Raw genomic sequence first — 27,940 nt, 5'->3', positions numbered from 1 at the left:
GGACATTTTGTGGTTTGTTTATGGCCCTTTATGATGTATGGAGTGTCTATGTGGGTAAATACTTGGATCTGCTGTGAATGAATACGTCATTATGATGATTACGTTACGTTTGATCACGTTATTATGCACCAACCAATTTATCATAAAAATAATTTGATAAAAATAGCAGTTTGTGTTTTTATTATTATTATTATTATTACAGAAATCCTTATTTAATCTTCTAAAATCTTGATTCAATGAAACAAATAGTGGGACAGCATTCAAATGTTGGATTTATTCCAAAGTTACAGGTGAAATGTGTAAAAAAAAAAAAAAATTGCTGCGACACTAGCGACCGGAATTGTAAAGTAGTATTTTCTGTCTCTAGAATAATGTATTAATTTATTTTAAGTTATAATAAACACTGGAACTAATAATATGGCAAAATTATGGAAACAGCCACCATGATGACTAAAACCGCAACAAAGAACAATGCAATATACTATTGTTTACTTATACACGCAGTGCTCCTGATTATTATTTCCGTTTATTGACAGTGGTCTGATAAGTGACTGACTGATAAAAATGCGTTTTTCATCTTTTTAAAATGCAGATGACGAAGGCTTCATGACGTGGACTTTGTGATGTTGGCATTTGAATCATCAAACTTTATTTGTTCGCGCACGGGAACACGCCACGGCCCGAGTTGAGTGCTGTGGATTGAGTAGACGTGTCAGCTACGGAAGTGGAGCCGCAGAATCCTACACGCATAATCCCTTCCTAACTGGGGATGGTTTTAGGATTTAAATGAACGTAAACTGATCTACATCTACATACATAACGCATTCCTATTCGGTTATTATTGTCAGTGGAAATGTTGACCAAATTCGAGACAAAGTCGGCCCGGGTGAAAGGTAAGATATCTGCTCTGGCTAACTTCCCTTGACTGCTTTTTAATGTAATTATTATGTTTCTCTTTATGTTCGTTTGTCTGATTTGCGTCTATTCTTAATCATTGTTCAATATAATCCACTGTCTTTTTCAGCAAGCATTCAATTAAAATCGTGCTGAATACTGTAACTTGTGTCATTCGGCGTTAGCACAACGCTAGTATTTGTTGTTAGCCATTCAGACGTTGCAGTAAATATTCTCTTCTCTGATGTTTTATGTATTTTTGTTTCGTTGAGAACGCATTGAATTCATTATCTTGACCAGATTATTATCATTTATAAAGGAATAATAATCTGGTTAAATTAATGTCAATGTGATTATGTTCTCATAATACCATCTTGTTGACTGTCTTTATATTAATAAATGGCTGAATTGATTGTTTTGTCTTTTTCTGTAGGGCTGAGTTTCCACCCGAAACGGCCCTGGATCCTCGCTAGTCTGCACAACGGCGTCATCCAGCTGTGGGACTATCGCATGTGCACACTTATCGACAAGTTTGACGAGCATGATGGTATGAAACAGCCGATCAACTATTTCATTGCCTCCTGTCATTTATTCTGCGATCTAATGATGATGTGAATTCATTTAGGTCCAGTCAGAGGTATTGACTTCCATAAGCAGCAGCCACTGTTTGTGTCGGGAGGAGATGACTACAAGATCAAGGTTTGCTTGCTTCATTCTCAGTACATTTGTTTGAGAAATTTGTCACCTGGCCAATGCTACTTAATAGTTGGATGGAGTCGGTTAGAGTTTCAATTTGTTACTAACAATGAAGAACATTTCTAAAGCATTTGTTACATTTTAGTGTGTTTTATCAGTTAATGGACCTGAGCAAACATGAACTTACTTTTTAATTTTATTAGTTCACTCAAAAATAAAAAATTTATTCCATAATTTACTCACCCTTAAGCAATCCTAGGTGTATATGACTTTCTTCTTTCAGCCAAACTCAATAGGAGTTATATTTAAAAAAAAAAATAGTCTGGCTCTTCCCAGCTATATAATGGGGGTGAATGGTACCTTGTTTTTGTAGCCCAAAAAAAGAGCATCCACCCATCCATCATTAAAGTAATCCAGACGGCTCCAGGTGGGTTAATAAAGGCCTTCTGACTATATATATATATATATATATATATATATATATATATATATATATATATATATATATATATATATATATATATACATACTATAGTACAGGGCCGTTGAATGCTTGAATCTGATTGGTTGACGAACGTTCTAAGGTGTGCATTATTTTCAGGGAAACGCACAGCTAAAGTAGTTCCAGGCAGGTCTTGACCGCATTACAGTTCCATATCACTTCACGTAGTTAACGGTAATAACGGAAAATAGGATACAATTCATAACAAGAAAAAGCATTTAGCCCCATGCGCTTGATCTGCAATTTTCAATGTCTAGCTTCACAATCAATGGAAACATGCAGTTTAATTTGAATAAATAAAGTATATAGTCCTATATAATCAATAGCCTAGAAATAGTCCTGCAGCACGGATTTTTATTTCAGATAATTTAACAAATAAATAATTATTGATAGGCCTACTTGTTAAAAGGGCTTTGCGTTTCATTTATTTGGCTAGTCTGTCATCTGTCAATAATAGAAAAAAAAGAATGAACGAATTAATTAAAGCGAATTGAATTAATAAATAAAAAAATAATAATGACGCACATGCTTTTCTGTCTCATTATTGCAACATCTCTCTCTAATAACTGCATTAATAACTGCATAAAGCCGGGACACACTTGAATGTAATTTGATACGTATGACTGATCATGCCCAAACGCATGTTCAGCGCGTTCAGTCTGTGTTCAAAGTCGGTGTTTAAAATCTGCTGCAGTCGATGAAAACAGTCAGAGAATGTGTCAGCTAGTCGTGTGTCCCCAGCATTAGTCTGCTATCAGTGGCTCAAACCTCCGTTACTAACTCTAAAATGACGTTTTGGAATTAGCAACGGAGGCATATGGGATTAGATGCGTAAGAAATTAGTCCTACATACAAGAGCGTTTTAATGACAAAAACTTTACAAACGTCTTGAAATACATAATCTGAACACTGTTTCGAGGTGTGGTAACTGTAGTATAAGCGGAATAATTGACTTCAGGCCGTTGAATTATTAGAAAAATAATGCACACCCGAGGTGTAACGGCCACTCCGCTTCGCGTCGTGACCGCATTACCACCTTGGGTGTGCATTATTTTTCTAATAATTCAACGGCCTGTCGTCAATTATTCCTTACATATATATGCATGCGCACTGACCTCTGGGAAGGAAATATAGAGACCGGACCTCTCTTGTAAAGTGTTACTGAATTTTTCTCACATGTTTTGATGTACTGACAGTTATTTGACTCTGATCATTAGGTGTGGAACTACAAGCTGCGTCGGTGTCTTTTCACTCTGCTTGGACATCTCGACTACATTCGTACCACATTCTTCCATCATGTGAGCCCTACTCGCATCCAACTTTATGATGCTCTTTAATAATTATTTTAATAATGTTTACAATAGACTAACTTCTAGCTATCTTTTTCAGGAGTATCCCTGGATCCTGAGTGCTTCAGATGATCAGACCATTCGCATTTGGAACTGGCAGTCCAGAACATGTGTCTGGTGAGTCTTTAGACAGCTCATGAACTAGTGGATTTGCACAAGTAATCAAGAATTTTGGTTCCACTTAATTACGATAACGCACTTTAGACATTCTGCTAATTATTTATAAAGAACTTTGCAACTACATCGCATCTACCTTTGATTAGAGTATTAGTAGAGAGTTAGTATGTTAGAGTCAGGTGTTCGGGTCAGTAGAATAAGTTGACGTAGTTACTTCTAGTAGAATGTCTGCTGGGGGAACATCAAAATAAAATGTGAGCAGATATTAAGGAGACAGTCTACTAATACTCGTATGATTCATAGGTAGTTGACAAGTTGCAAAGTCACTTATACGTTTTTAATTGTCTAAAATGGACCATCGAAATAGTGTTACCAAATTTAATTCATTTAATTTTTAGGATATTGAAATTAACCTATTTTGGAACCATTATTAATGATGTAACTTTTGCGAATAAAACCAAAAACTAAATTTCATGTACAAAAATTACCTGAAAAAGCTCACCCCTTTTAAAAACAGATTGTTTGGCCTGAGCAACACTATTTTTACCTGTAGCTAAGTGAAACTGAGTTGTTCATGTTCTCTGTGCTGTCTCTTGTCTGTAGTGTGCTGACGGGGCATAATCACTATGTGATGTGCGCTCAGTTCCATCCCTCTGAAGACCTGGTGGTGTCGGCCAGCCTGGATCAGACTGTGCGCGTGTGGGATATTTCCGGTGAGGAGGCTTGGGACGGGATTGAGTGTTTTGGGAAGGCTGGGGAGGTGGGAATGGAGAGAGAGGATGGAGGAAGATAGAGGCTGCCTAATGGCATTCTCTTCCTCATGTCCTCTCTTTACAGTGTGTACAGAACAAAACTCTGTGGGCTTGAAGCAAAAACACTTCTCACACTCATGCATCAAGCATTTGTCTAGTGATTTAATACTCTTTTTTTTTTTTTTTTTTTTTTTTTTTTTTGGGAAGATTAAAGGGATGGTTCACCCAAAAGAACCTGTAAGAGTTTCTTTCTTCTGTTGAACACAAAAGAAGATATTTTAAAGAATGTTGGTAACCAGACAGTTGATGGAACCCATTGACCTCCATAGTATTTATTTTTTTTACTATGGAAGTCAATGGGTGCTGTCAACTGTCTGGTTACCAACGTTCTTTAAAATATCTTCTTTTTGTGTTCAACAAAAGAAAGAAACTCATACAGGTTTGGAACAGCTTGAGGGTGAGTAAATGATGACGACAATTTTCATTTTTGGGTGAACTATCCATTTAAATAGTGATGTTGAGACGACCAAATCACTGAGAGGTGATGTTTACGTGGAACAAACTATATTAAAATAAAGGCTCAAAAAGTCTTATTCAAGGAAAGTTAAATGTGAGAGGTGTTTTTGAGATTCTGCATGTTTTAATGATGTTGTCAATGTCTGTGTCTTTTGCTTTCATTGTTCTGAACCTCTTTCTTGCTCATTAACCTTTAACACCACTGCTGTCTGCACTGACTGAGAACAAATACTCATTCCTTAACACTATACACAAGTTTAAAGCCTTAACACAAGTTTTTTCTCTGCCTATTTTCCCTTCACATAAAATATAAAATGAATATGTTCCTGCATGGATAATACAAATACATGCAATGCAATGTAATTGTATTAGGTATTGAAAACTAATAATTCTTCTTGAATTTAGCAGTGGTTCTCAGCCTTTTTCACCCCAAAGTCCCCTATTGTCCTATCAATATTTGAAGGCAATATTCGATTTTAAAAAAAAAGTTATTTATTTTTAGCCCAATAAAAAATTTAAAGCATAAAATAAATTGAAAAGTTTTTTTTTATTTATACATTTTATTTTATTTTTTAAATACCCAATGGAGTTATACAATTTTGTTTGCATTACCTCCAAGTTGATGCATCTACTCCAATGCAACTTCTAGATCAGTAACATGAACATAGATCTGTCATTTAATCATTAAATTGACTCTTAACACAACATGAATGCATGATTGAAGCCATGCTTACTGCATTAAAATATGCAATAACAAATGCATGACTTAACTGGAGTCTTTCTCGCTCCTCTAACATCCAACGCCCCTCCAGAGAACATTTGGACACGCTCCACCCCATCAATCCACCAGTCAGTTCCATCCCTGCTCTCTTCCTGTACAGCTCCTATGCCCCTCTGGAAACATCCACATCTGTACATTGGTTTCTGGTGCAGCTTTTGTTGGGCTTTTATTCATTTAGCAGACATTTGGAGTGCTGAGATTATAGACGCACATCCTGCTCTCCTTTCCTTTTCTCTGCGTCCTGACCTGAGTTAAGCCAATCACCTCCCTGTCGTTGATTTACATGCATCAAACCCAATCTAAAGTGATTTTGAGCTCTGTGATCACATTTAAACTGTTCTGTTTTGATTGTTGTCTTTGCTGTTAGTCTGGTGGTGAAGTTTACTATACTTCCTTTACTCAGGTTTAGACCTAATGGAGGACATATGTTGTGTTTGTGTTCTCGAGCACCTGCGAATGTTTAGCAGCCCAACAAAATGTTTGTGTGTTTGCTGTCTCACATATGTGTCTTTGAGTAGCAGTTTTAATGTTGTTCCTCTGTTTTCCCTCCCTGGTATGTGGGTGATCCTGTGTAATTTTCAAATGGGTCCCCTGTGCGTGTCGGACTGTAAATGTTGCTTCCAGGTCTGAGAAAGAAGAACCTGTCTCCGGGTGCTGTAGACACGGAGGTGCGTGGCATCTCTGGTGTTGACCTGTTTGGGGCCTCAGATGCTGTTGTGAAACATGTTCTGGAGGTAAGAATATGGTTGTAGTGGTCTTGGTGCTGTAAAGTGTGATTTGTGGTCGAATCAGTTTTGTGCTTGAATAAAAGTTTGTGTTCTCTTGCTCTGGTCTCAGGGTCACGATCGAGGCGTAAACTGGGCAGCCTTCCATCCCAGCATGCCTCTCATTGTGTCAGGAGCAGATGACCGCCAGGTCAAAATCTGGAGGATGAACGGTACGTGTAACTCTCCAGAATAACTAAAGCTTTACATATAAAACAGTGGGCAGAATAAAATCAGTCACTTAACCTTTTCGATTTTAAATAACTTACCCAAACGGCAAACAATTCCAGCAGTAAAGCTTTAGCTTCTTGATTGATGCAGTCATCCAGTGGTATCGCTTAATTGCTGTGGTTGAAATGCTTTAAAAAGCTTTGGCTTTCTGCACAAAATTAAGCTCTTGTGTAGGTCTTCCTTTGCCAATTAACTCCAGCTTTTCTTTAAAAGTTAATCTTGAAAATGGTGTGGATAATAAATTAGCAACAATGTCCTCTTCATCAAAGTTGCTTGCAGTTTCTTTAGCGAATAGCGCTAGCTGTCTTACCAGCATTTTATTTTTCCCTGATCGAGTTCCTCACAGCGGACGGAGTGCGTCATAAGCCTTGTGATAACAAGCCCCACCCATTTAGAGGGACAATATGATTGGTCAATTTTTCTGTCATTTGAAATTAGTCTCTCATTGACTTGCAATGGCTTGGCCCTCTGTAATTTCACAGCTGGACCACCAATCACAGAGCTGAAAGCATTAAGCGAAGAATCCTAATATGGAAAAAACAGACGTCTCTCTGAGGGCCTAGAGTTCCTTGACGGTTCCCCTCTGATACAATTAATAAAATGTGGAAAAATTAGGTTTTTATTTACATTTTTATTTTGTAAATTATCCCTTCTTCTAGAGTCTAAAGCGTGGGAGTTAGACACCTGTCGGGGGCACTACAACAATGTGTCCTGTGCGGTGTTTCACCCTCGTCAGGAGCTCATTCTGTCCAACTCTGAGGACAAGAGCATCCGTGTGTGGGACATGTCCAAGAGGACTGGCGTGCAGACCTTTCGCAGAGATCACGACCGTTTCTGGGTGCTGGGGGCTCACCCCAACCTCAACCTGTTTGCTGCTGGTAGGTTACTGTTAATAATAGTCGAATGGTTTTGGCGATGACATGATATGCATTAACGTGTTATTCGTAACTTCTCAGGCCATGACAGTGGGATGCTGGTGTTTAAACTGGAAAGAGAACGTCCAGCTTACGCCGTGTATGGTAACATGTTGTACTATGTGAAGGATCGCTTCTTGCGTCAGCTCGACTTCAACAGCAGCAAGGATACAGCCGTCATGCAGCTACGCAGGTTTGTGAATTTCAGTGTCTTTTCTACTTTGACTTTGAAGACCTTAAATGTGCACCTACAACAGGTTTGAACTTTTCAGTTGAACTGCTTTTATATTCGCAGTGGATCCAAATTCCCAGTGTTCAGCATGTCCTACAACCCTGCAGAAAATGCTGTGCTGTTGTGCACTGTGAGTATTGTAGATTCTTTTTAGTCTGCTTAATTAAATCAAGGTGCATTTTTGTACTTGTGCATTTCTTCCTCTTTCCCCTCCAGAGAGCTACTAACCTGGAAAACAGCACTTATGATCTATACTCCATTCCCAGAGAGAGCGACTCCCAGAATCCTGATGGTAGCATTTGATCTTTTCTCTTTAGAAGTCCTTAATCCAATGTGCAAAACAAAATGTTAAATTCTTCTGCTTGTTTTCAGCTCCTGAGGGAAAGCGCTCCTCTGGTCTGACTGCAGTTTGGGTGGCCAGGAACCGGTTTGCCGTTCTTGACCGCATGCACTCAGTAAGTGAATCAAGCTAAATTTATCTAAAAGAAAAGAGTATTGCAGTATTGACTTATTTTTGTAGGCCATCCCGGAAGTTAGCAACATCCTGGATCCCTCGACAAAACCTAATAGGATTTTTCCATTGGCTTTTGGATTATTGCTGAAAATATACTCTGTGAAAAGTTTGATTCTTGCACATTTTGTTCATCATGATATTAATCACAACTTTTATTAATTTTGAAGCATAAATACAACTGCCAGAAGTAAAAAGCTAAACGTAGGCTATAAACAAACTACACCACAGTTGCATGAGTTCAACACCATTAAGCTTCTGACTCTCTCAGACATTGATTAAAAGCATTTTAATTTGAGTTAAAATAGTTTGCAAGAGTGCAAGTATAAAGTCAACGAGCCTGTAAAAGCAGATTAGTGAGTCGAGATTTTTTTTTTTTGTCATGATGCTGTTTATTGTTCCTGACAACCTCTGTATTCCTGTTTAGCAAGTTGTTAACTGTCTTTTTCAAGACAAGTAAAAGCTTTAGAAAATCACAAGGGGGTAAAATATATTGAGCTTGTGCAAAAATGTGTCATCCTTGCGGCATTAAATAAAGGAGTTATGACCATGTACTCAAACACCTTTTTGTCTCACCGCAGCTCCTGATAAAGAACCTCAAGAATGAGATTGTGAAGAAGGTCCAGGTACCAAGCTGTGAGGAGATCTTTTATGCTGGAACTGGGTCACTGCTGCTGCGTGATGCTGATGGAGTCACGCTGTTTGATGTGCAGCAGAAGCGCTCCCTTGCCACGGTTAAAATTGCTAAAGTCAAATATGTGGTGTGGAGTTCAGATGCCAACCATGTAGCCCTGCTGGCCAAACACGGTACTGCAAACTCTGAAAAAAACTTGATTGTATAGGTTTCAGCATATCAAAAATCTCCACCCTTAAGGGTTGTTCAAGCATTTTTGCCTTATAACAAACAAAATAATCCCACTTCATGTCACACACATCTGACCCTCTGCTTTTGCTTGTTCAGCCATCATGATCTGCAACAAGAAGTTAGAGAGCCTATGTAACATCCATGAGAACATCAGAGTGAAGAGTGGCGCCTGGGCCGAAAACGAAGTCTTCATCTACACCACCTCCAACCATATCAAATATGCTCTCACCTCCGGGTAAAGCTCCAATAGCCTGACACACAACTCTTTCCATTAAGAAAACCATACTGTTTTTGCATAACCTGATAATGGCATGTTATTCATATTCCTTTTTTTTTTTTTTTTTTTTTTTCTCAGTGATCATGGTATAATCCGTACATTGGATCTACCCATCTATGTGACAAGAGTCAGGGGCAACAGTGTGTACTGCCTGGATCGTGAGTGCAGACCGCGAGTGCTAAATATTGACCCCACTGAGTACCGTTTTAAACTGGCTCTGGTCAATCGCAAATACGAGGAGGTTAGTGTGTATTTTCAGCCATGAGACTTGTTTTATTTATTTTGTTTTATTTTATTTCAATTTTGTTTTCTAATTGTATTACATTTTTAATTTTCCATTTTAACTTTTAATAAAAAAAAAATGAATGCCACAAAAAAAAAATTCTACCCAACACCCTCAGGTTCTTCATATGGTGCGTAATGCTAAACTGGTTGGTCAGTCCATCATTGCTTACCTACAGAAGAAAGGTTACCCCGAGGTTGCGCTGCACTTCGTCAAAGATGAGAAGACCCGTTTCAGCCTGGCACTGGAGTGTGGAAACATTGAGGTATACATTAGTGATATTTATGGAGGTTGAAGGGTTCAACACTTTTACCTGAACAGGTGTTTATTTTTGATTTGTTTGTTCCTGCAGGTGGCGCTGGAGGCTGCAAAAGCCCTGGATGAACGAAGCTGCTGGGAGCGTCTCGGCGAGGCTGCGCTTCTACAGGGCCATCACCAGGTGGTGGAGATGTGCTACCAGAGAACCAAGAACTTCGACAAGCTCACCTTCCTGTACCTCATCACTGGAAACCTGGCCAAGCTCAGGAAGATGATGAAGATAGGTGAGTGACGATGAAAATAGCAGTAAATTACCATTCAAAGGTTTGGGGGAATTTTTTTTTTTTTTTTTTTTAATAGGTTTTTGAAAGAAGTCTTGTATGTTTAATAAGGCTGTGTTTATATAAACAAAAATACAGCTAAAACTGTTTTGTTGTTAAATAATACAATTTAAATAAGCTGTTTTCAATTTTAATATATTTCCATCCATCCATCTTCTACCGCTTATCCGGGGCCGGGTCGCGGGGGCAGCAGTCTAAGCAGGGATGCCCAGACTTCCCTCTCCCTAGACACTTCCTCCAGCTCTTCCGGGGGTACACCGAGGCGTTCCCAGGCCAGCCGGGAGACATAGTCTCTCCAGCGTGTCCTAGGTCTTCCCCGGGGTCTCCTCCCGGTGGGACATGCCCGGAACACCTTCCCGGGAAGGCGTCCAGGAGGCATCCGGAAAAGATGCCCGAGCCACCTCAACTGACCCCTCTCGATGTGGAGGAACAGCGGCTCTACTCTGAGCTCCTCCCGAGTGACCGAGCTTCTCACCCTATCTCTAAGGGATCGCCCAGCCACCCTGCGGAGAAAGCTCATTTCGGCCGCTTGTATCCGGGATCTTGTCCTTTCGGTCATGACCCACAGCTCATGACCATAGGTGAGAGTAGGAACGTAGATTGACTGGTAAATCGAGAGCTTCGCCTTGCGGCTCAGCTCCTTCTTTACCACGACAGACCGGTACAGGGACCGCATTACTGCAGAAGCTGCACCGATCCGCCTGTCAATCTCCCGTTCCATCCTTCCCTCACTCGTGAACAAGACCCCAAGATACTTGAACTCCTCCACTTGAGGCAGGAGCTCTCCACCAACCTGAAGCGAGCAAGCCACCCTTTTCTGACTGAGAACCATGGCCTCGGACTTGGAGGTGCTGATCTTCATCCCAGCCGCTTCACACTCGGCTGCAAACCGTCCCAGTGCATGCTGGAGGTCCTGGTCTGATGAGGCCAACACGACAACATCATCCGCAAAGAGCAGAGATGAAATCGTGTGGTCCCCAAACCCGACCCCCTCCGGCCCCTGGCTGCGCCTAGAAATTCTGTCCATAAAAATTATGAACAGAACCGGCGACAAAGGGCAGCCCTGCCGGAGTCCAACACGCACCGGGAACAAGTCTGACTTACTGCTGGCAATACGAACCAAGCTCCTGCTCCGGTCGTACAGGGACCGGATAGCCCTTAGCAAAGGGCCCCGGACCCCATACTCCCGGAGCACCCTCCACAGGCCGCCGCGAGGGACACAGTCGAATGCCTTCTCCAAATCCACAAAGCACATGTAGATTGGTTGGGCAAACTCCCATGAGCCCTCCAGCACCCTGTAGAGGGTATAGAGCTGGTCCAGTGTTCCACGACCGGGACGAAAACCACACTGTTCCTCCTGAATCCGAGGTTCTACTATCGGCCGGATTCTCCTCTCCAGTACCCTGGCATAGACTTTCCCAGGGAGGCTGAGAAGTGTGATCCCCCTATAGTTGGAGCACACCCTCCGATCCCCCTTCTTGAAAAGAGGGACCACCACCCCGGTCTGCCAGTCCAAAGGTACTGTCCCCAACCGCCACGCGATGTTGCAGAGGCGTGTCAGCCAAGACAGCCCCACAACATCCAGAGACTTGAGGTACTCAGGGCGGATCTCATCCACCCCCGGTGCCTTGCCACCGAGGAGTTTCTTGACTACCTCGGTGACTTCAGCTTGGGTGATGGATGAGTCCGCCTCCGAGCCCTCAGCCTCTGCTTCCTCAATGGAAGACGTGACGGCGGGATTGAGGAGATCCTCGAAGTATTCCTTCCACCGTCCGGTGATATCCCCAGTCGAGGTCAACAGCTGCCCACCTCCACTGTAAACAGCGTTGGTAGGGCACTGCTTCCCCCTCCTGAGGCGCCGGACGGTTTGCCAGAATCTCTTCGAGGCCGACCGATAGTCCTTCTCCATGGCCTCACCGAACTCCTCCCAGGCCCGAGTTTTTGCCTCCACAACCACCCGGGCTGCAGTCCGCTTGGCCCGTCGGTACCCATCAGCTGCCTCAGGAGTCCCACAAGCCAGCCAGGCCCGATAGGACTCCTTCTTCAGCTTGACGGCATCCCTTACTTCCGGTGTCCACCACCGGGTTCGGGGATTGCCGCCTCGACAGGCACCGGAGACCTTACGGCCACAGCTCCGAGTGGCCGCGTTGACAATGGAGGTGGAGAACATGGTCCACTCGGACTCAATATCTCCAGACTCCCTCGGGATCTGGTCGAAGCTCTGCCGGAGGTGGGAGTTGAAGATCTCTCTGACAGGAGATTCGGCCAAACGTTCCCAACAGATCCTCACAGTACGTTTGGGTCTGCCGAGTCTGTCCAGCTTCCTCCCCCGCCATCGGATCCAACTCACCACCAGGTGGTGATCAGTTGACAGCTCCGCCCCTCTCTTCGCCCGAGTGTCCAAGACATACGGCCGGAGGTCAGATGAAACGACCACAAAGTCGATCATCGACCTCCGGCCTAGGGTGTCCTGGTGCCATGTGCACTGATGGACACCCTTATGCTTGAACATGGTGTTCGTTATGGACAAGCTGTAACTAGCACAGAAGTCCAATAACAGAACACCACTCGGGTTCAGATCAGGGGGGCCGTTCCTCCCAATCACGCCCCTCCAGGTGTCACTGTCGCTGCCCACGTGGGCGTTGAAGTCCCCCAGTAAAACGATGGAGTCCCCAGTCGGAGCACTTTCCAGCACCCCTCCCAGAGACTCCAAGAAGGCCGGGTACTCTGCACTGCCGTTCGGCCCGTAAGCACAAACGACAGTGAGAGACCTATCCCCGACCCGAAGGCGTAGGGAAGCGACCCTCTCGTTCACCGGGGTGAACTCCAACACATGGCGGCTGAGCTGGGGGGCTATAAGCAAACCCACACCAGCCCGCCGCCTCTCACCATGGGCAACTCCAGAGTGGTGAAGAGTCCATCCTCTCTCGAGGAGTGTGGTTCCAGAGCCCAAGCCGTGCGTAGAGGTGATCCCAACTATCTCTTGTCGGAATCTCTGAACCTCACACACAAGCTCAGGCTCCTTCCCCGCCAGAGAGGTGACATTCCATGTCCCTAGAGCTAGATTCCGCGTCCAGGGATCGGGTTGTCTAGGCTCCCGCCTTCGACTGCCGCCCGATCCACTTAGCACCGGCCCCTTACGGTCCCTCCTGCAGGTGGTGGGTCCACGGGAGGGTGGCCCCACGTCACTCCTTCGGGCTGAGCCCGGCCGGACCCCATGGGGGGAGGCCCGACCACCAGGCGCTCGCATACGAGCCCCAACCCCGGGCCTGGCTCCAGGGTGGGGCCCCGGCTGCGCCATACCGGGCGACGTCACGGTCCTCCTTTTTTTGGGCATCATAAGGGGTTTTGAACCGCTCTTAGTCTGACCCGTCGCCTAGGACCTGTTTGCCTTGGGAGACCCTACCAGGGGCATATAGCCCCAGACAACATAGCTCCTAGGTTCATTCGGGTACTCAAACCCCTCCACCACGGTAAGGTGGCAGTTCAAGGAGGGGTTAATAATATATTAATTAATATATTTTAAATTGTAAATTATTCCTGTGATGGCAAAGCTGAATTTTCAGCAGCATTTACCCCAGTCTTCAGTGTCACATAATCCTTCAGAAATCATTCTAATATGCTGATTTGCTGCTAAAGAAACAATTCTCATTATTATCAATGTTGAAAACAGTTGTGCTTCTTAGTATTTTTGTGGAAACCGCTAAGGCCCTGATATAGTGATATACCTTTGCAGCGGTGTACTGTTAGCGAACATCCTGACTCCCTAATAGAGGTGTGTAGATGTTTATAGATGTTTATTTATATAGCAAAACATTTAAACTAGAGCCCGACCGATATGGATTTTTGGGCGCCGATACCGATAAAAAAAAGCCAGATACCGATATATCGGCCGATATTATTTATGTGTATATTATAATACAGTAGCAATATTATTTATGTGTATTATAGTACAGTAAGTTTGGACACACTTTACAATTGGTGTGTACAAACTTTTGATGGGTACTAGAGCCCGACTGATAAAGGACTTTGAAGGCTGATACCGGTACAAATATTTGTTGGTTTTAAAATCCGATATTCCGATATATCGGACGATATATATTTTTTTTTTTCAGAAACGCGCAACAAAACATTAACAAATTTCCCTAACATTAGTTATTTGTAGTTATTTATGAGTTTTAACTAAAATAATATGATAATGCATTTTAAAAAGAAACTTGTTTCTTGTATTGTCACAACAGAACAGAGGAACATCAAAATATATTAAAGTTCTGATAAATAAAATGTATAAAAATACAAACTTAAGATTTTTTTTAAGACTAAACGTTTAGTCCTTTGAACAAAAACAACAATTTCACATTCAAATTGACAACAAATTCAAATTCAAATTTTCTTCTGTTGAAAATAAGTTATTTGGATGAATGTGGGTAACCAAACAGTTGATGTACCCCAATGACTTCCATAGTATATTTTTCTCCTTTGGAAGTCAATGGGGACCAGCTACTGTTTGGTTACCCACATTCTTCAAACTATTAATATTAGAAAAATATTAGAAGGAAATTAATACAGTTGGAACAACATTAGAGTGCCTGTAAATAATGAGATCATTTTTATTATTGGGTGAACTATCCCTTTAAGGACAAGCGGCAATGTGTTTACAATTGCTACTGTCTGTTTAAGAGCTGAGCACGACACGTCTAATGTACACGCATTTGACAAGCGGACAACCGACATTGTTTATGTAAATCTTGTGTGTATTTAACAGTATTAGCACAATAATACTCGAAAGATAACTTAGTCCAGTATCCAGGCGCTGGTAGAAAGGCTTTTAGTGCATGTGAGCTTCACATGTACGCGCTGAGAAACGCACACGTTAGAACAGCGCATCAGCATTTAAAATTAAATGTTTAACCGACAAAGCATTAAAGCACATGCACATTATGAGCTTTTGTGAACTGCAGTGTTAACATTTTATGTGAATATAGCCTACGTCGCGTTGTTCCGCTTCACTCTCGGCTTATTTAACCGCAGCAAAACTGGACATGAGTCACGAAATTTGTCATCCTTATTTGAGTTAAGAGAACTGATAGGGATGTTCTTTTAATTGTTATTCAAGCAATGTATGTCTCGTGAGTCGTGACCAACTCACCATGAACACACTTCACCGCTGATCTCACTCGCGGTTCTCTCTGCCCGACTCGGGCTGGATCAACAGGTTGCTGAATGTGTGGCACGTTATACACGAGTGTTGCCAACAGGGACGGTGTAGAGTGCCCTCTGGTGGACAAACTATACAACGGCAACCCTCATAACATGGTTGAAGGGTGTTTCGTCCGTTTTTATTTTATTTTTGAAATATTAATTTATCGGCCGTTATAAATGCCGATACCGATAGTTTTGAAAATGCCTAATATCGGCCGATAATATCGGCCTGCCGATATATCGGTCGGGCTCTAATTTAAACCAAACAGCTTTGCAGTATTAAACATGAAAAACTGTGCCAGTGTGGCTTACAATTAGAATCACACTTCAATTTCTACGATAAAGCAGCTCTCCAGTGTCTTTCATTTGTGGATGTCTGACCTTGACGGACTCAACAGAGGAAATGAACCAGAGAAGATTTCCACATCAAAGAGGGCGGAGCCCCAGAGTGCATCTACCTATAATGTAATCGCCTCGGACCAATGGTAGTTCGAAGGTGTTTACCAGCCAGAGCGAACTTTTCGAACTCCCGGAACAAACTCCTAAATGAACTTCGTTAGGGCCTGATTTTGTTCTAAATGATGTCACACGAGTTCATTCTTTGATTATGCTTGAAGTATATTAAGGCCTTAATATTTTTTTTAAGGATTATTTGTTAAACAGAAAGTTCAAAGATCAGCATTTATTTGAAATGAAATGTTTTGTAGCATTATACATGTCTTTAACTTTTAATCAGTTTAAAGCATCCTTGCTGAATAAACGTATTTACTTCTTTTAACAACAAAAAAATCTTAGTGACTCCAGACTTTTGAATAAGACTCTTAGAATTAATTCCTGTGGATTGGTTTAATGATGTTAATGATTTGTTACAGCTGAGATAAGAAAGGACATGAGTGGACACTATCAAGGTGCTCTTTACCTGGGTGACGTCAGCGAGCGTGTGCGGATCCTGAAGAACTGTGGACAGAGTGAGTGCTGTCACATTTTCATTCACATGATTATTTTAATGCGATTTATTTAATGAAAATGTATCACATTCATTCTCAGAGTCTCTGGCTTACCTGACTGCTGCCACTCATGGGATGGATGAGGAAGCTGAAGCCCTGAAGGAGACCTTTGACCTGGAAAAAGAAATGGTATGATCTATTCTCATTTCTAACAGAGACGCACGTATTCTCTGATGAATGATTCCTCAGAATGATTGAATGGTTCATGTACAGGTGCCAGAGGTAGACTCCAGTGCTCAACTGTTGCAGCCGCCACCTCCCATCAACCCCTTAGACACTAACTGGCCTCTGCTAACCGTCTCCAAGGGCTTCTTCGAGGGAGCCATTGCTGCCAAAGGTGACAGACTGTTGTTTTGAGATTCACATACTCGTTTACCTGGTGTGTTACCTGGATTTATAAAGTTGGATGGATCTAATTTTTGAAGAATAACAGCATGATATGTTTGGATAGGACGAGCAGGGCAGATGGTTGCTGACCTGGACATGGATGCTCCAGGAGATGAAGGCTGGGGAGAAGATGCAGAGCTTCATCTGGATGAAGGTATTTACTGTAGTATTTTATAGTAAAAACCTGTTCTGCAATAAGACGATATTTTTGAAGCAAGAACCCAAACCATACTTAAGGGCTGTTCATACCAAGGACTATAACTATAAAGTTTTAATAATCCACCCAGAACACTTAAGCACTCTAGAACAGTGGTTCTCAATTAGGGCTGAACGATATTCTGTTTTAACATCGACATCGCGATGTGCGAATGAGCGATAGTCGAATCGCCGGAACATGCGATGTGAAGGGTAACGTTAGTAGTACCCATAAGAGAACGGTAGCACACAGTAAACACGAGTTTGTTGTATGGCTTTTTGCTGGGGTGACATACGCGTTCTGCGTGCCTGCACAGTGATTGGTTCGCTGTGCCGCAGCTCACCGCGCTCACAGCCAACATTCAAAAATGCACGACGAAGAGGATCCGCTGCAAAAAACAGTCAAAATCAGCTATTTGGGACTAGCCTATTTCGTCTACAAAAAGGAGGATGTTGACCAAAAAGAGGTAGGCTACTTTGCTGGAGTGTTATAAAGTTGTGGATGGTTGTCTTTTTTAAACATTCGTTTATTTTTCGTGTTCGCATTTATGAGGAAAAAACAATGTTACGTGATATTACGGACACGACCGTTATGAAAGCGGCACTAAAAGACTGCTTTAAAACTTTCACAGAGACCTCAAACCGAAAGCACAAAGCCTTTCTTTAAAACGAATTTCGTTTTGTATTAATTGTATCTTAATTTTAATCAGTATTTCATTATCCAATTTCCTGGATTTAATAATGATTAATAATAATTAAATATAGCAGCCAGCGCCTTAACCCGAGATTAAGCTATGATCCATGAACCGAAACTCAGCGTAAAAGGTAGCCTACTCGCCTCACACACCTAAAAAAAAAAAAAAAAAAAAAAAAAATATATATCTATTATCTACAGAAATCTCTACTTTTAAACAGAACCATTAAAAAAAATTGCTATATTTAATCTGTATGAAAAGTGCATTTCTCCCGATCACTGCTGCGAAGATCGCGAGTCAGTATATTGTCAACTTCATCTTTACAGAAAACACTTGTTTATTATTAAACAATTAAAATGTCTCATTGTAATATTTTACATATTATTAATCATTACTTTTGCTGGGTCTAGGTGCCGTTTACATGAACACGTCACTTAATCAGCACAGAAAACATAATTTTTCAGGTCCTAGAACCCGAAGAACGTTAGGTCCTGCGTAGAACGTTCACCGAATTCTGAGAGAAATATGTTTCTGGAATAAAATATTAAGTGGCCTTTTTGTTACTTGTAATGAAGCTTGCTTATTAGTGAAATTATTAATAACATGGAATGGTAATTATTGACTTTAGCCTGGATTGATGGTTCGCAATATCGCGATATATATCGTTGGGAAAAAAATATCGCAATGTAATTTTTTTTTCTAATATCGTGCAGCCCTATTCTCAATTCCAGTCCTCGTGACCCACTGCTCTGCACATTTTGTATGTCTCCCTTATTTAACACATCTGAACCAGATCATCAGCTCATTAGGAGAGACTCCATGAACTGAACTGAGTGTGTCAGATAAGAGAGACATACAAAATGTGCAGAGCAGTGGGTCACGAGGACTGGAATTGCGAACCACTGCTCAAGAAAACTATAGCAACACCCTGGTGACCACCTACACCCAGTCTTACGATCTAAACAATCATCTATCATGCTCTCCTCAGATGGATTCATGGATGCTCAAGAGGGACTGGGCGATGAGGGAGCTATTGGGAAAGATGAGGGAGGAGGATGGGAGGTTGAAGAAGATCTGGATCTCCCACCAGAACTGGTAAGTTTTGTCTAAAACTGCAATAAAAATCAGTTCTGTCTGTAAATTAAACTAGATCTTAAGTAACGTCATCTTGTTGTCTTTCCTTTAACCAATAGGATGTACCTTCTGTTGGAGGAGGTGGTGCAGAGGGCGATGGTTTCTTTGTGCCGCCTACCAAGGGCACAAGCCCCACCCAGATGTGGTGCAACAACTCTCAGCTGGCTGTGGATCACATGTTGGCTGGCTCTTTTGAGACTGCTATGAGGGTAAAAGGATCTCACAAAACCAATTAGGGCTGCGCGTTCTTGGGGGAAAATTCGAATTGCTCTTTTATTTTATTTATATATATTTATTCAAAATATCAATATTTTCGAACAATATAAATCTTTACTATCACTTTTTATCAATTTAACACATCCTTGCTGAATAAAAGTATTAATTCTTTTTTTTTAAAGAAAGAAAAAATTACTGACCCCAAACTTTTGAATGGTAGAATATACAGAGGATTTCTATTTTAAATAAATGCTGTTCTTTTTTTAACTTTTTATACATTGATAATAAATCTGCATATAAGAATGATTTCTAAAGGATCATGTGACACTGAAGACTGGAGTAATGACTGATGAAAATTCAGATTTGCTTCTCAGAAATTAATTATTTTTTAAAGTATATTAAAATGGAAAACCATTATTATAAATAGTTATAATATTTCACAATATTACTGTTTTTTCTGTATTTTTGATCAAATAAATATAAATTAAAAAATTAAAAATAAATATATATTTAAATAAAAATATTAAACAAAATATTTGTATTGTAATGTATCACTGACAAAATTGTTTAAGAAAATATGATATAGTACATAAGTAAAATTATATTACTAATATTTATGTAATAATATATAATACAGTTTCAAATGTTAAACCATCAAGCTTCTATTCTGTCTGAAAACTACAGGGACATCAGCCAGTTTATAAGCTCTTCTCTTTACAAGTTTGGTAAAATGGTTAGGGCATGTTGCATTCTCATATGCACAATATAAGCAACACAAACTCACAGAACTTGCAGAGATACAAAACACGGCATCATGTGTAAATGGACACAGTGACGCACTTCACTCTGTAACGCGCTCTGCATGTATTTGTTAGTAAATGTCAGGAAATCTGACAAATTTCTGTGAAGTTAAAGGGTTTTGAGGCAGGAAGGAATATACTGTGTTGCACCTAAACTACAAAACTGAAACGTGCCAGATGTTTTTCTGCTGTCTCTAATGCATTTCATTCTCTTTTCCACAGTTACTGCATGACCAAGTTGGTGTGGTTCAGTTTGGACCCTATAAGCAGCTTTTTATGCAAACTCTGTCCCGTGGCCGCACCTGTTACCTGGGCCTGCCGTCTCTGCCCTCCTTGCACAGTTACCCCCATAGGAACTGGAAGGACAGCGGGGCTAAAGGGGGTCTGCCAGCGGTGGGTCTGCGTCTCGCTGATCTCATTTCACGCCTGCAGCAGTGCTATCAGCTGACCACAGCAGGACGCTTTGAAGATGCGGTCGATCGTTTCAGAGCCATTCTTCTCTCCGTACCACTGCTTGTGGTTGACAACAAACAAGAGATCGCAGAGGTGTGTTGTGATTCAACATGAGTACTTTAATCAGGGTTTTTGTAGGGTTCGAGTACTAAACATTCTCTTCACTTTCACTTAGGCACAGCAGCTGATCACTATCTGTAGGGAGTATATTGTTGGCCTCACCATGGAAACAGAGAGGAAGAAAGTTCCTAAAGACAGTCTCGAACAACAAAAGAGACTTTGTGAGGTAGGTGCATTTCTTTTCAAACATTAAAATCTATAGATTTAAGATTGTATTAATGTATATTAATTTCTCTTTTGTGTGTTTCAGATGGCAGCATATTTCACACACTGCAGTCTGCAACCTGTCCACATGGTTTTGGTATTGAGAACAGCTCTCAATCTTTTCTTCAAACTGCGTAACTTCAAAACAGCAGCGGGTTTTGCTCGCCGTCTGCTTGAGCTGGGCCCCAAACCAGAAGTGGCACAACAGGTAAACAAATAATGCTTGTTTTGTCATTTTCAATTATTACAAAATATTACTTCTTAATATATTTAAACTATCTTGTGATCCCTTTGGAAGTGTGCTGAGGCCCCCTGGTGGGCCTGAGAACCACTGATGCAAAAATTAGTAAAATGGAAAAATAATATTAGAAGGGAAATGATTGGTAAATAGGAATGTTTTTTCAAGCCCTTGACCTTAAGTGTGATTTTTTTTTTTTTTTTTATGATCCACAATTTTTATTAGGGTAATTCAGTTAAATTACATTAAACATCCAATCGTGTCGTGTTTTTACGCATGTAGTTTTGTCACAATACTGGAATTTCAAACATTAATGCAATAATTTCGGTATTTGATACCATTTTCGATACCATGGGGAAAACTACCATATATATACTTCCATACAGATGTATGTTTTTCACCGTTAAAGCGCAAAAAGCCACGAAAAAGAAGTTAAATTTTGACTTTTGATCTGTTTGAGGCAGCTTACTGGGAGCACAACTTTTATATAAATCAGTGATGTGCACACTTTGGGTGTCAATATCTGTCAAGATCAATATTTTTGACAACACAATCCCAATGTGTACAGTATTTGTTACTCATAACCTGTTGTTCCCCTGTCTTTACTTACTCAGACACGAAAGATTCTTGCAGCATGTGAGAAGAGCCTGACAGATGCTCACCAACTGAACTACGACCCCCACAATCCCTTTGACATCTGCGCCGCCTCCTACACTCCCCTGTACCGTGGGCGGCCAGTAGAGAAATGTCCCCTGTCTGGAGCCTGCTACTGCCCCAAATACAAAGGAGAGGTCTGCAGGGTCACACAGGTTAGTTCTAAGCCTTTGTAATGTCAGTGTTTAATAAGTGTTGGTTTATTGAAGGGAGAAAGTCTTATGTTGTCTAAGTGAGAAAGCAACTTTACTTTTCCCCTTGTTCAATGGTTTATCTCATCATGCGGTGCTATAAGGTGAAGAATCCATTTAATTGGCTGTCTCTCTCCTGTTTCTTTTTGTTGTTTTTTTAGGTAACCGAGATTGGTAAAGATGTGATTGGATTGCGTGTCAGCCCACTGCAGTTCCGTTGAACATGCATTGCATAAGCATGGATGAAAATAAATACGCTCTGTTTTCTCTCATATGTACTTTTCCTTTATAAGATGAAGTAACAACAACTTTGAGATCAGAAAATTCTAGAAAATACCTTATGTGACTAATCTATCTGTGACTGTCCTTTCTATTATATATCAAAGGTCTCTACGGTCTGTATTCTTGCGTTTCATTAATCTAAATAACTAATTGTACATCTGTGACCCTGTCAATCAGTGGAAAGTTTCAAATACTGAAATAAAATTCTGGTGATCAAATGTTTGACCACTTATTTTTTTTTTTTCTCCATGTAGGGTGATTATCGTTAACTAAAAGTATTTAAAAAAATATTACTTGAGGAAAAAAAAAAATAATTAACTAAAAATTTTGGAAAAGGCTCAGGAATTTCTAATTTTTGTTTAAGTTAAAGTACTAAAAAAGCTAAAACTATGTAGAAGTTGTTTTTTATAATAAAAATGACAACATAAAAGTACTTCAAATTAAAACAAAAACTAAATCTAATTCAAAATATCAATATATCAATGATTCTAAAATAACACAGTGACATATATAGTTTTCTCGTTTCAAAATGGTACTAAGGAGTGAATGGAAGGTACTTGATTTCATATATTAAATATAAATATAATTATATTTTTTTTTTTTTCTTTGTGACCACAAGGAGGTGCAAAATGTCACTGAGAATCAAGGCAAGCAAGTTCACATGGTTTTGGTTAGTGCTCTAATTTATTTTGATCAATTGGAAACTTGTGTTTTCAATTCAGTACAAAACAGATGGATTACATTTCTGGTTCGCAGAAACTTGGGAAAAGTAATAAATCCAAGACTTTGTTAAATTAAACGCTTTCATAATCCAAGCAGTGTTTAAAAGGAATAGTATACTTTTGGAGTCCGCAGGTTGTTCAACACAAAACATCACAACATTGAAAACTGGATTTTCCAGTATAAGACAGTCATTTAAAGGTATTTGTCACATCCCTGCTGTCTGCTTAAGATCATCCTGCTCACATCGATGTTGTTATTGCTAAAAACCTCTTTTCCATGGTCGACGGTGACAGCAGGCAGGGATCGGGTGCGGCCCAGGATCCAAGCGAAGTCTACATGAAACAGTCTCAAGACATCAGTGCATGAATATACCAGTGCTGAATTCTCATAGTCAGTGGACAAAATCCAGTATGGAGTGTAGGGCAAAACTGTAAATTCAAGTAGAGAAGCAAAATGTGAAATACGATTCGAAATTAATGAAAAATACACATGGCAATGATCTAGCAAATGCTCAGCTTCGTACCATAAGAAAAACTGATTCCAAGCTTTGCAGGATTTTTTTTGTCTTCCACCACAGCTGTCCCGTCAATTGTTCTTAGCTCTCCTTTTCTAATAAAATAAAGTTCATGGTTCAACTTGGTGTATTTATTATTATTATACAATTGTGTAATTCAATAAAGCATATGAAATTATAACAAAGTGACCATTAAATACTGCTTGACTTGTTGGTACTCACAGAATTTCTGAGCTCGCTACGTGAGCCGTTCCATCCAGCTTAAGAGTAAAGTTAGTCTCGATGCATCTTCCTCGCTCAAACTGTGCTGGAAGTTTAGCGATCTCAAACCACCTGCCCATAAACTACATTAGGAGGCAGACAAGCAAACTATAAAAAAAGATTAAGAGCAGAATAGAAGACCTGATCATTGCATATATGAGGTGTAATACGCTACCTTCTTTAGGTTAAAGGCAGGTTGAGTAGTAGGTTCTGGGCATGGCCCCCAATGAGGCACCTGGGCATTTATGATGGGCAGAAAAAGGGCCAAAACAACCAGAAAGGCCTCCATTTTACTTGCAATGCCCATTGCCAAAAAAAAGAAAAGAATAGAATAGTAAAATATTTGTGTTGATAACTAGATATTTGCATGCATTCTCAACAGCTGACACAAATAATGGAAAACATTTTCTAAACTTAACTGTCATATCATTTAAAACGAACTTAATTTATATATTATTAATTCAAGTTGCAAAGCATAATTTAAGGCTTCTAAGATGCATATACACTACTATTCAAAAGGCTGGGTCATGAGATTTATTTATTTTTTTAAGAAGTCTCTTATGCTCAACAAGGCTGAATTTATTTGATCACAAATGCAGTAAATACTGTAGTATTGTGAAATATTATTACAGTTTAAAATAACTATTTTCTATTTGAATGTATTTTCAAATTTAATTTATTCCTGTGATGGCAAAGCTGAATTTTCAGCATTATTACTCCAGTCTTCAGTGTCACATGATCTTTCAGAAATCATTCTAATATGCTGATCTGCTACTTAATAAACATTTCTGATTATTACCATTGTTGAAAACAAATGTGTTATGTCGTTTTTGATCAATATAATGCAGCCTTTCTGAATTGAACCTAAACATAAAATGCAATAACATAAAATATTATTGACCCCAAACCCTTGAACAGTACTGTACATATTCAATTTCTTGGTGAACAACCATTGTAAAGAAGATAGTTTGACAAATACAAATCCTTACCTCTTAAAGATGTGCTGAATACTAGATGGACTGTGGAGCTCTGAGTAATTATTTGAATCATTCTCTCTCTGGGATCATGTGACTGCAGAAAAGTCATGTCATGAAGGAGTCTTTGTGATGCCACAGTTTATTCCCAACATGAAGTAAGTGATTAGGCAAATTGAAGTCATGAGAGGATGTTCCATTAATGAATATCTAAACTAAATGTACACTGTCGCTTTGTCTAAATGTTCTTTTTTCTTTATAAACATTCCATTTGTGTTTTTGTAGTTCAAGTTTAGGGCATAACTGTCAGGGGAAAAGTAACAGTACGTTGTGATGATCTGTGACAATGAACCTTTGCTTCCAAATTGAGCATGATTGTAATGGTGGTGCTGACAGATAGAGGGCGATATATATGCAACTGTTATGAGGATGCTCATCTGATCTGTCTGACTCTGATCACAAACGCTTTGCTGCCAAAAACAAGCGGTGACACTTCATCATAGCTTTCTATCTAACTTTCTATTGTCTCTCTTCTCAAGGTCCTGTATGTTACTATGTTATTGTTATAAGCTACCCATTGGGCCCATTAGGAGTCAGGGAAGGGGGAGGCACACCTCATGAACTCTCTTTCTTAAATTATATAAACACTGCCACGTGTATTTCCCCCCAAAATGTATGCAGTAGACATGTGTCTTTACATAAGGACCGTATCCTCACGTGTTGTGTGTTTTGCATGTTGCAGGTGTTTGTGATAACTAAAACAACAGTGTGATAAGAACATAGTGAATGATACACGTGTGACTCAACCTCCTGTTGAGGACACAACAACATTGAGTTTCATAAAACGATGAATGGAAAACATTGAATAACATCTTTGATGTTATGAGAAGAAATAAAAAAAAACTTTAAAAATGCAATGTAGGTGTGTTAATTATTTATTGGCCAATTATTTTATTCATTTGTGTATATCATGGGTAACAAACAGAACAAAGAACTCAAATTTATGGAGTAATGAGAATAAAGTTATCAGACTTGAAAGCCAAGAGCTTTGTTAAACCAACATAAGCTCTATTGAATTGTGGAACTATAAAGCTTGTCGGATTCAGTCAGTTTCTTGAGAAAAAGTCAGTCATAGATGTGCACAATTGTTATGTGTGGGTGTTCAGAAATGATGGCTATAGGATCCAATTGCAGTAAGAAAGTCTTTTGACAAAGATAACCAAAGTAAATCCAAACAGAGCGAAAGCAGCAAAGGGTAACTCCAAACAACGAGCAAAGAAAATCCGAAACAAAAGCTGAACAGGGAAACAGAACTGAATGCATCTCACACAAAACATCTACAATCGACAACACCAGACAAAGAACACAGGTCTTATATAGGTAAACATTAACAAGATAAGACACAGCTGAACGTATATTACAACATAAGCACAAGCAATGGACACTGGAAAATGAAGTTCACAATGAAAAAGCACAGTCGAGGGGAAAATCAAAACTAGTCGCTGGAGATCAAAAGCACTCCAAGTGGTGGATGTAATGGAATGGAAGCAGGACTGGAGACTGAGGGGAGGAGCAGAAGACCAGCAGAGTAGAAGGGACTGAAGATCCCCACGGTGGAGCAGAAGACCACCAAAGCAGAGTAGAAGGGACTGAAGATCCCCACGGTGGAGCAGAAGACCACCAAAGCAGAGTAGAAGGGACTGAAGATCACCACGGTGGAGCAGAAGACCACCAAAGCAGAGTAAAGGGACTGAAGATCCCCACGGCGGAGCAGAAGACCACCAAAGCAGAGTAGAAGAGACTGAAGATCCCCACGTTGGAGCAGAAGACCACCAAAGCAGAGTAAAAGGGACTGAAGATCCCCACGGCGGAGCAGAAGACCACCAAAGCAGAGTAGAAGAGACTGAAGATCCCCACGTTGGAGCAGAAGACCACCAAAGCAGAGTAAAAGGGACTGAAGATCCCCACGTTGGAGCAGAAGACCACCAAAGCAGAGTAGAAAGGACTGAAGATCCCCACAGTGGAGCAGAAGACCACCAAAGCAGAGTAGAAAGGACTGAAGATCCCCACAGTGGAGCAAAAGACCACCAAAGCAGAGTAGAAGGGACTGAAGATCCCCACGGCGGAGCAGAAGACCACCAAATCAGAGTAGAAAGGACTGAAGATCCCCACGGCAGAGCAGAAGACCACCAAAGCAGAGTAGAAGGGACTGAAGATCCCCACGGCAGAGACAAATCCCACAGCAGAGTAGAAGGGACTGAAGATCCCCATGGCGGAGCAGAAGACCACCAAAGCAGAGTAGAAGGGACTGAAGATCCCCACGGTGGAGCAGAAGACCACCAAAGCAGAGTAGAAAGGACTGAAGATCCCCACAGTGGAGCAGAAGACCACCAAAGCAGAGTAGAAAGGACTGAAGATCCCCACAGTGGAGCAAAAGACCACCAAAGCAGAGTAGAAGGGACTGAAGATCCCCACGGCGGAGCAGAAGACCACCAAAGCAGAGTAGAAAGGACTGAAGATCCCCACGGCAGAGCAGAAGACCACCAAAGCAGAGTAGAAGGGACTGAAGATCCCCACGGCAGAGACAAATCCCACAGCAGAGTAGAAGGGACTGAAGATCCCCATGGCGGAGCAGAAGACCACCAAAGCAGAGTAGAAGGGACTGAAGATCCCCACGGTGGAGCAAAAGACCACCAAAGCAGAGTAGAAGGGACTGAAGATCCCCACAGTGGAGCAGAAGACCACCAAAGCAGAGTAGAAAGGACTGAAGATCCCCACGGCGGAGCAGAAGACCACCAAAGCAGTGTAGAAGGGACTGAAGATCCCCACGGCAGAGACCAATCCCACAGCAGAATAGAAGGGACTGAAGATCCCCACGGTGGAGCAGAAGACCACCAAAGCAGAGTAGAAAGGACTGAAGATCCCCACGGTGGAGCAGAAGACCACCAAAGCAGAGTAGAAAGGACTGAAGATCCCCACGGTGGAGCAGAAGACCACCACAGTAGAGTAGAAGGGACTGAAGATCCCCACGGCAGAGACAAATCCCACAGCAGAATAGAAGGGACTGAAGATCCCCACGGCAGAGCAGAAGACCACCAAAGCAGAGTAGAAGGGACTGAAGATCCCCACAGTGGAGCAGAAGACCACCAAAGCAGAGTAGAAGAGACTGAAGATCCCCATGGCAGAGACAAATCCCACAGCAGAATAGAAGGGACTGAAGATCCCCACGGTAGAGCAGAAGACCACCACAGTAGAGTAGAAGGGACTGAAGATCCCCACAGTGGAGCAGAAGACCACCAAAGCAGAGTAGAAAGGACTGAAGATCCCCATGGCAGAGACAAATCCCACAGCAGAGTAGAAGGGACTGAAGATCCCCACAGCGGAGCAGAAGACCACCAAAGCAGAGT

General features: G+C 41.0%; 2 protein-coding genes across 4 annotated transcripts; one reads left to right on the top strand and one right to left on the bottom strand.

Annotated features, from left to right (window-relative positions):
• The first annotated feature begins 635 nt into the window (after positions 1–635).
• On the top strand, positions 636–22,284 carry copa (COPI coat complex subunit alpha). Its single transcript, XM_081374356.1, has 29 exons — positions 636–893; positions 1,328–1,441; positions 1,520–1,593; positions 3,310–3,390; positions 3,482–3,558; positions 4,162–4,271; positions 6,232–6,341; positions 6,445–6,544; positions 7,262–7,480; positions 7,559–7,709; positions 7,812–7,878; positions 7,965–8,040; positions 8,121–8,203; positions 8,841–9,066; positions 9,221–9,359; positions 9,480–9,642; positions 9,803–9,949; positions 10,037–10,226; positions 16,358–16,453; positions 16,533–16,621; positions 16,706–16,829; positions 16,944–17,033; positions 18,758–18,864; positions 18,963–19,112; positions 20,142–20,465; positions 20,548–20,658; positions 20,743–20,904; positions 21,549–21,743; positions 21,941–22,284. The coding sequence occupies exons 1-29, from the start codon at positions 854–856 to the stop codon at positions 21,998–22,000; spliced, it is 3,675 nt and encodes a 1,224-aa protein (XP_081230482.1). The 5' UTR covers positions 636–853; the 3' UTR covers positions 22,001–22,284.
• Positions 22,285–22,726: 442 nt separating this feature from the next.
• Positions 22,727–24,602, bottom strand: apoda.1 (apolipoprotein Da, duplicate 1). 3 transcript variants are annotated; one of them, XM_081373452.1, is made up of 5 exons: positions 24,549–24,602; positions 23,735–23,852; positions 23,521–23,642; positions 23,308–23,393; positions 22,727–23,212 (listed from the first exon to the last, which is right to left on the bottom strand). In XM_081373452.1, exons 2-5 carry the CDS (start codon positions 23,846–23,848, stop codon positions 22,977–22,979), a joined length of 558 nt encoding a protein of 185 aa, XP_081229578.1. In that variant the 5' UTR covers positions 23,849–23,852; positions 24,549–24,602; the 3' UTR covers positions 22,727–22,976. The 3 variants fall into 3 exon arrangements, with proteins under 3 accessions (XP_081229578.1, XP_081229577.1, XP_081229579.1); XM_081373451.1 differs by having other exon boundaries at positions 23,735–23,870; positions 24,550–24,589; XM_081373453.1 differs by having other exon boundaries at positions 24,539–24,565.
• Between the last annotated feature and the right edge of the window lie 3,338 nt (positions 24,603–27,940).

Source organism: Scardinius erythrophthalmus (assembly GCF_964197995.2).
Source record: "Scardinius erythrophthalmus genome assembly, chromosome: 9".
NCBI classification, from domain to species: domain Eukaryota; kingdom Metazoa; phylum Chordata; class Actinopteri; order Cypriniformes; family Leuciscidae; genus Scardinius; species Scardinius erythrophthalmus.
Note: the sequence above shows the minus strand (reverse complement) of the source record. Positions and strands in the feature narration are given on the sequence as shown.

Excerpts from the sequence above, each read along its gene's own strand:
- copa (XM_081374356.1), top strand. The coding sequence starts at position 854 with ATGTTGACCAAATTCGAGACAAAGTCGGCCCGGGTGAAAG. Across the intron at positions 6,545-7,261 it reads CAAAATCTGGAGGATGAACG|AGTCTAAAGCGTGGGAGTTA; the intron begins GTACGTGTAACT and ends CCCTTCTTCTAG. Across the intron at positions 8,204-8,840 it reads TTCTTGACCGCATGCACTCA|CTCCTGATAAAGAACCTCAA; the intron begins GTAAGTGAATCA and ends GTCTCACCGCAG.
- apoda.1 (XM_081373451.1), bottom strand. The coding sequence starts at position 23,866 with ATGGGCATTGCAAGTAAAATGGAGGCCTTTCTGGTTGTTTTGGCCCTT. Across the intron at positions 23,643-23,734 it reads CTGCCTTTAACCTAAAGAAG|TTTATGGGCAGGTGGTTTGA; the intron begins GTAGCGTATTAC and ends CTCCTAATGTAG. Across the intron at positions 23,394-23,520 it reads GTAGCGAGCTCAGAAATTCT|AAAAGGAGAGCTAAGAACAA; the intron begins GTGAGTACCAAC and ends TTATTTTATTAG.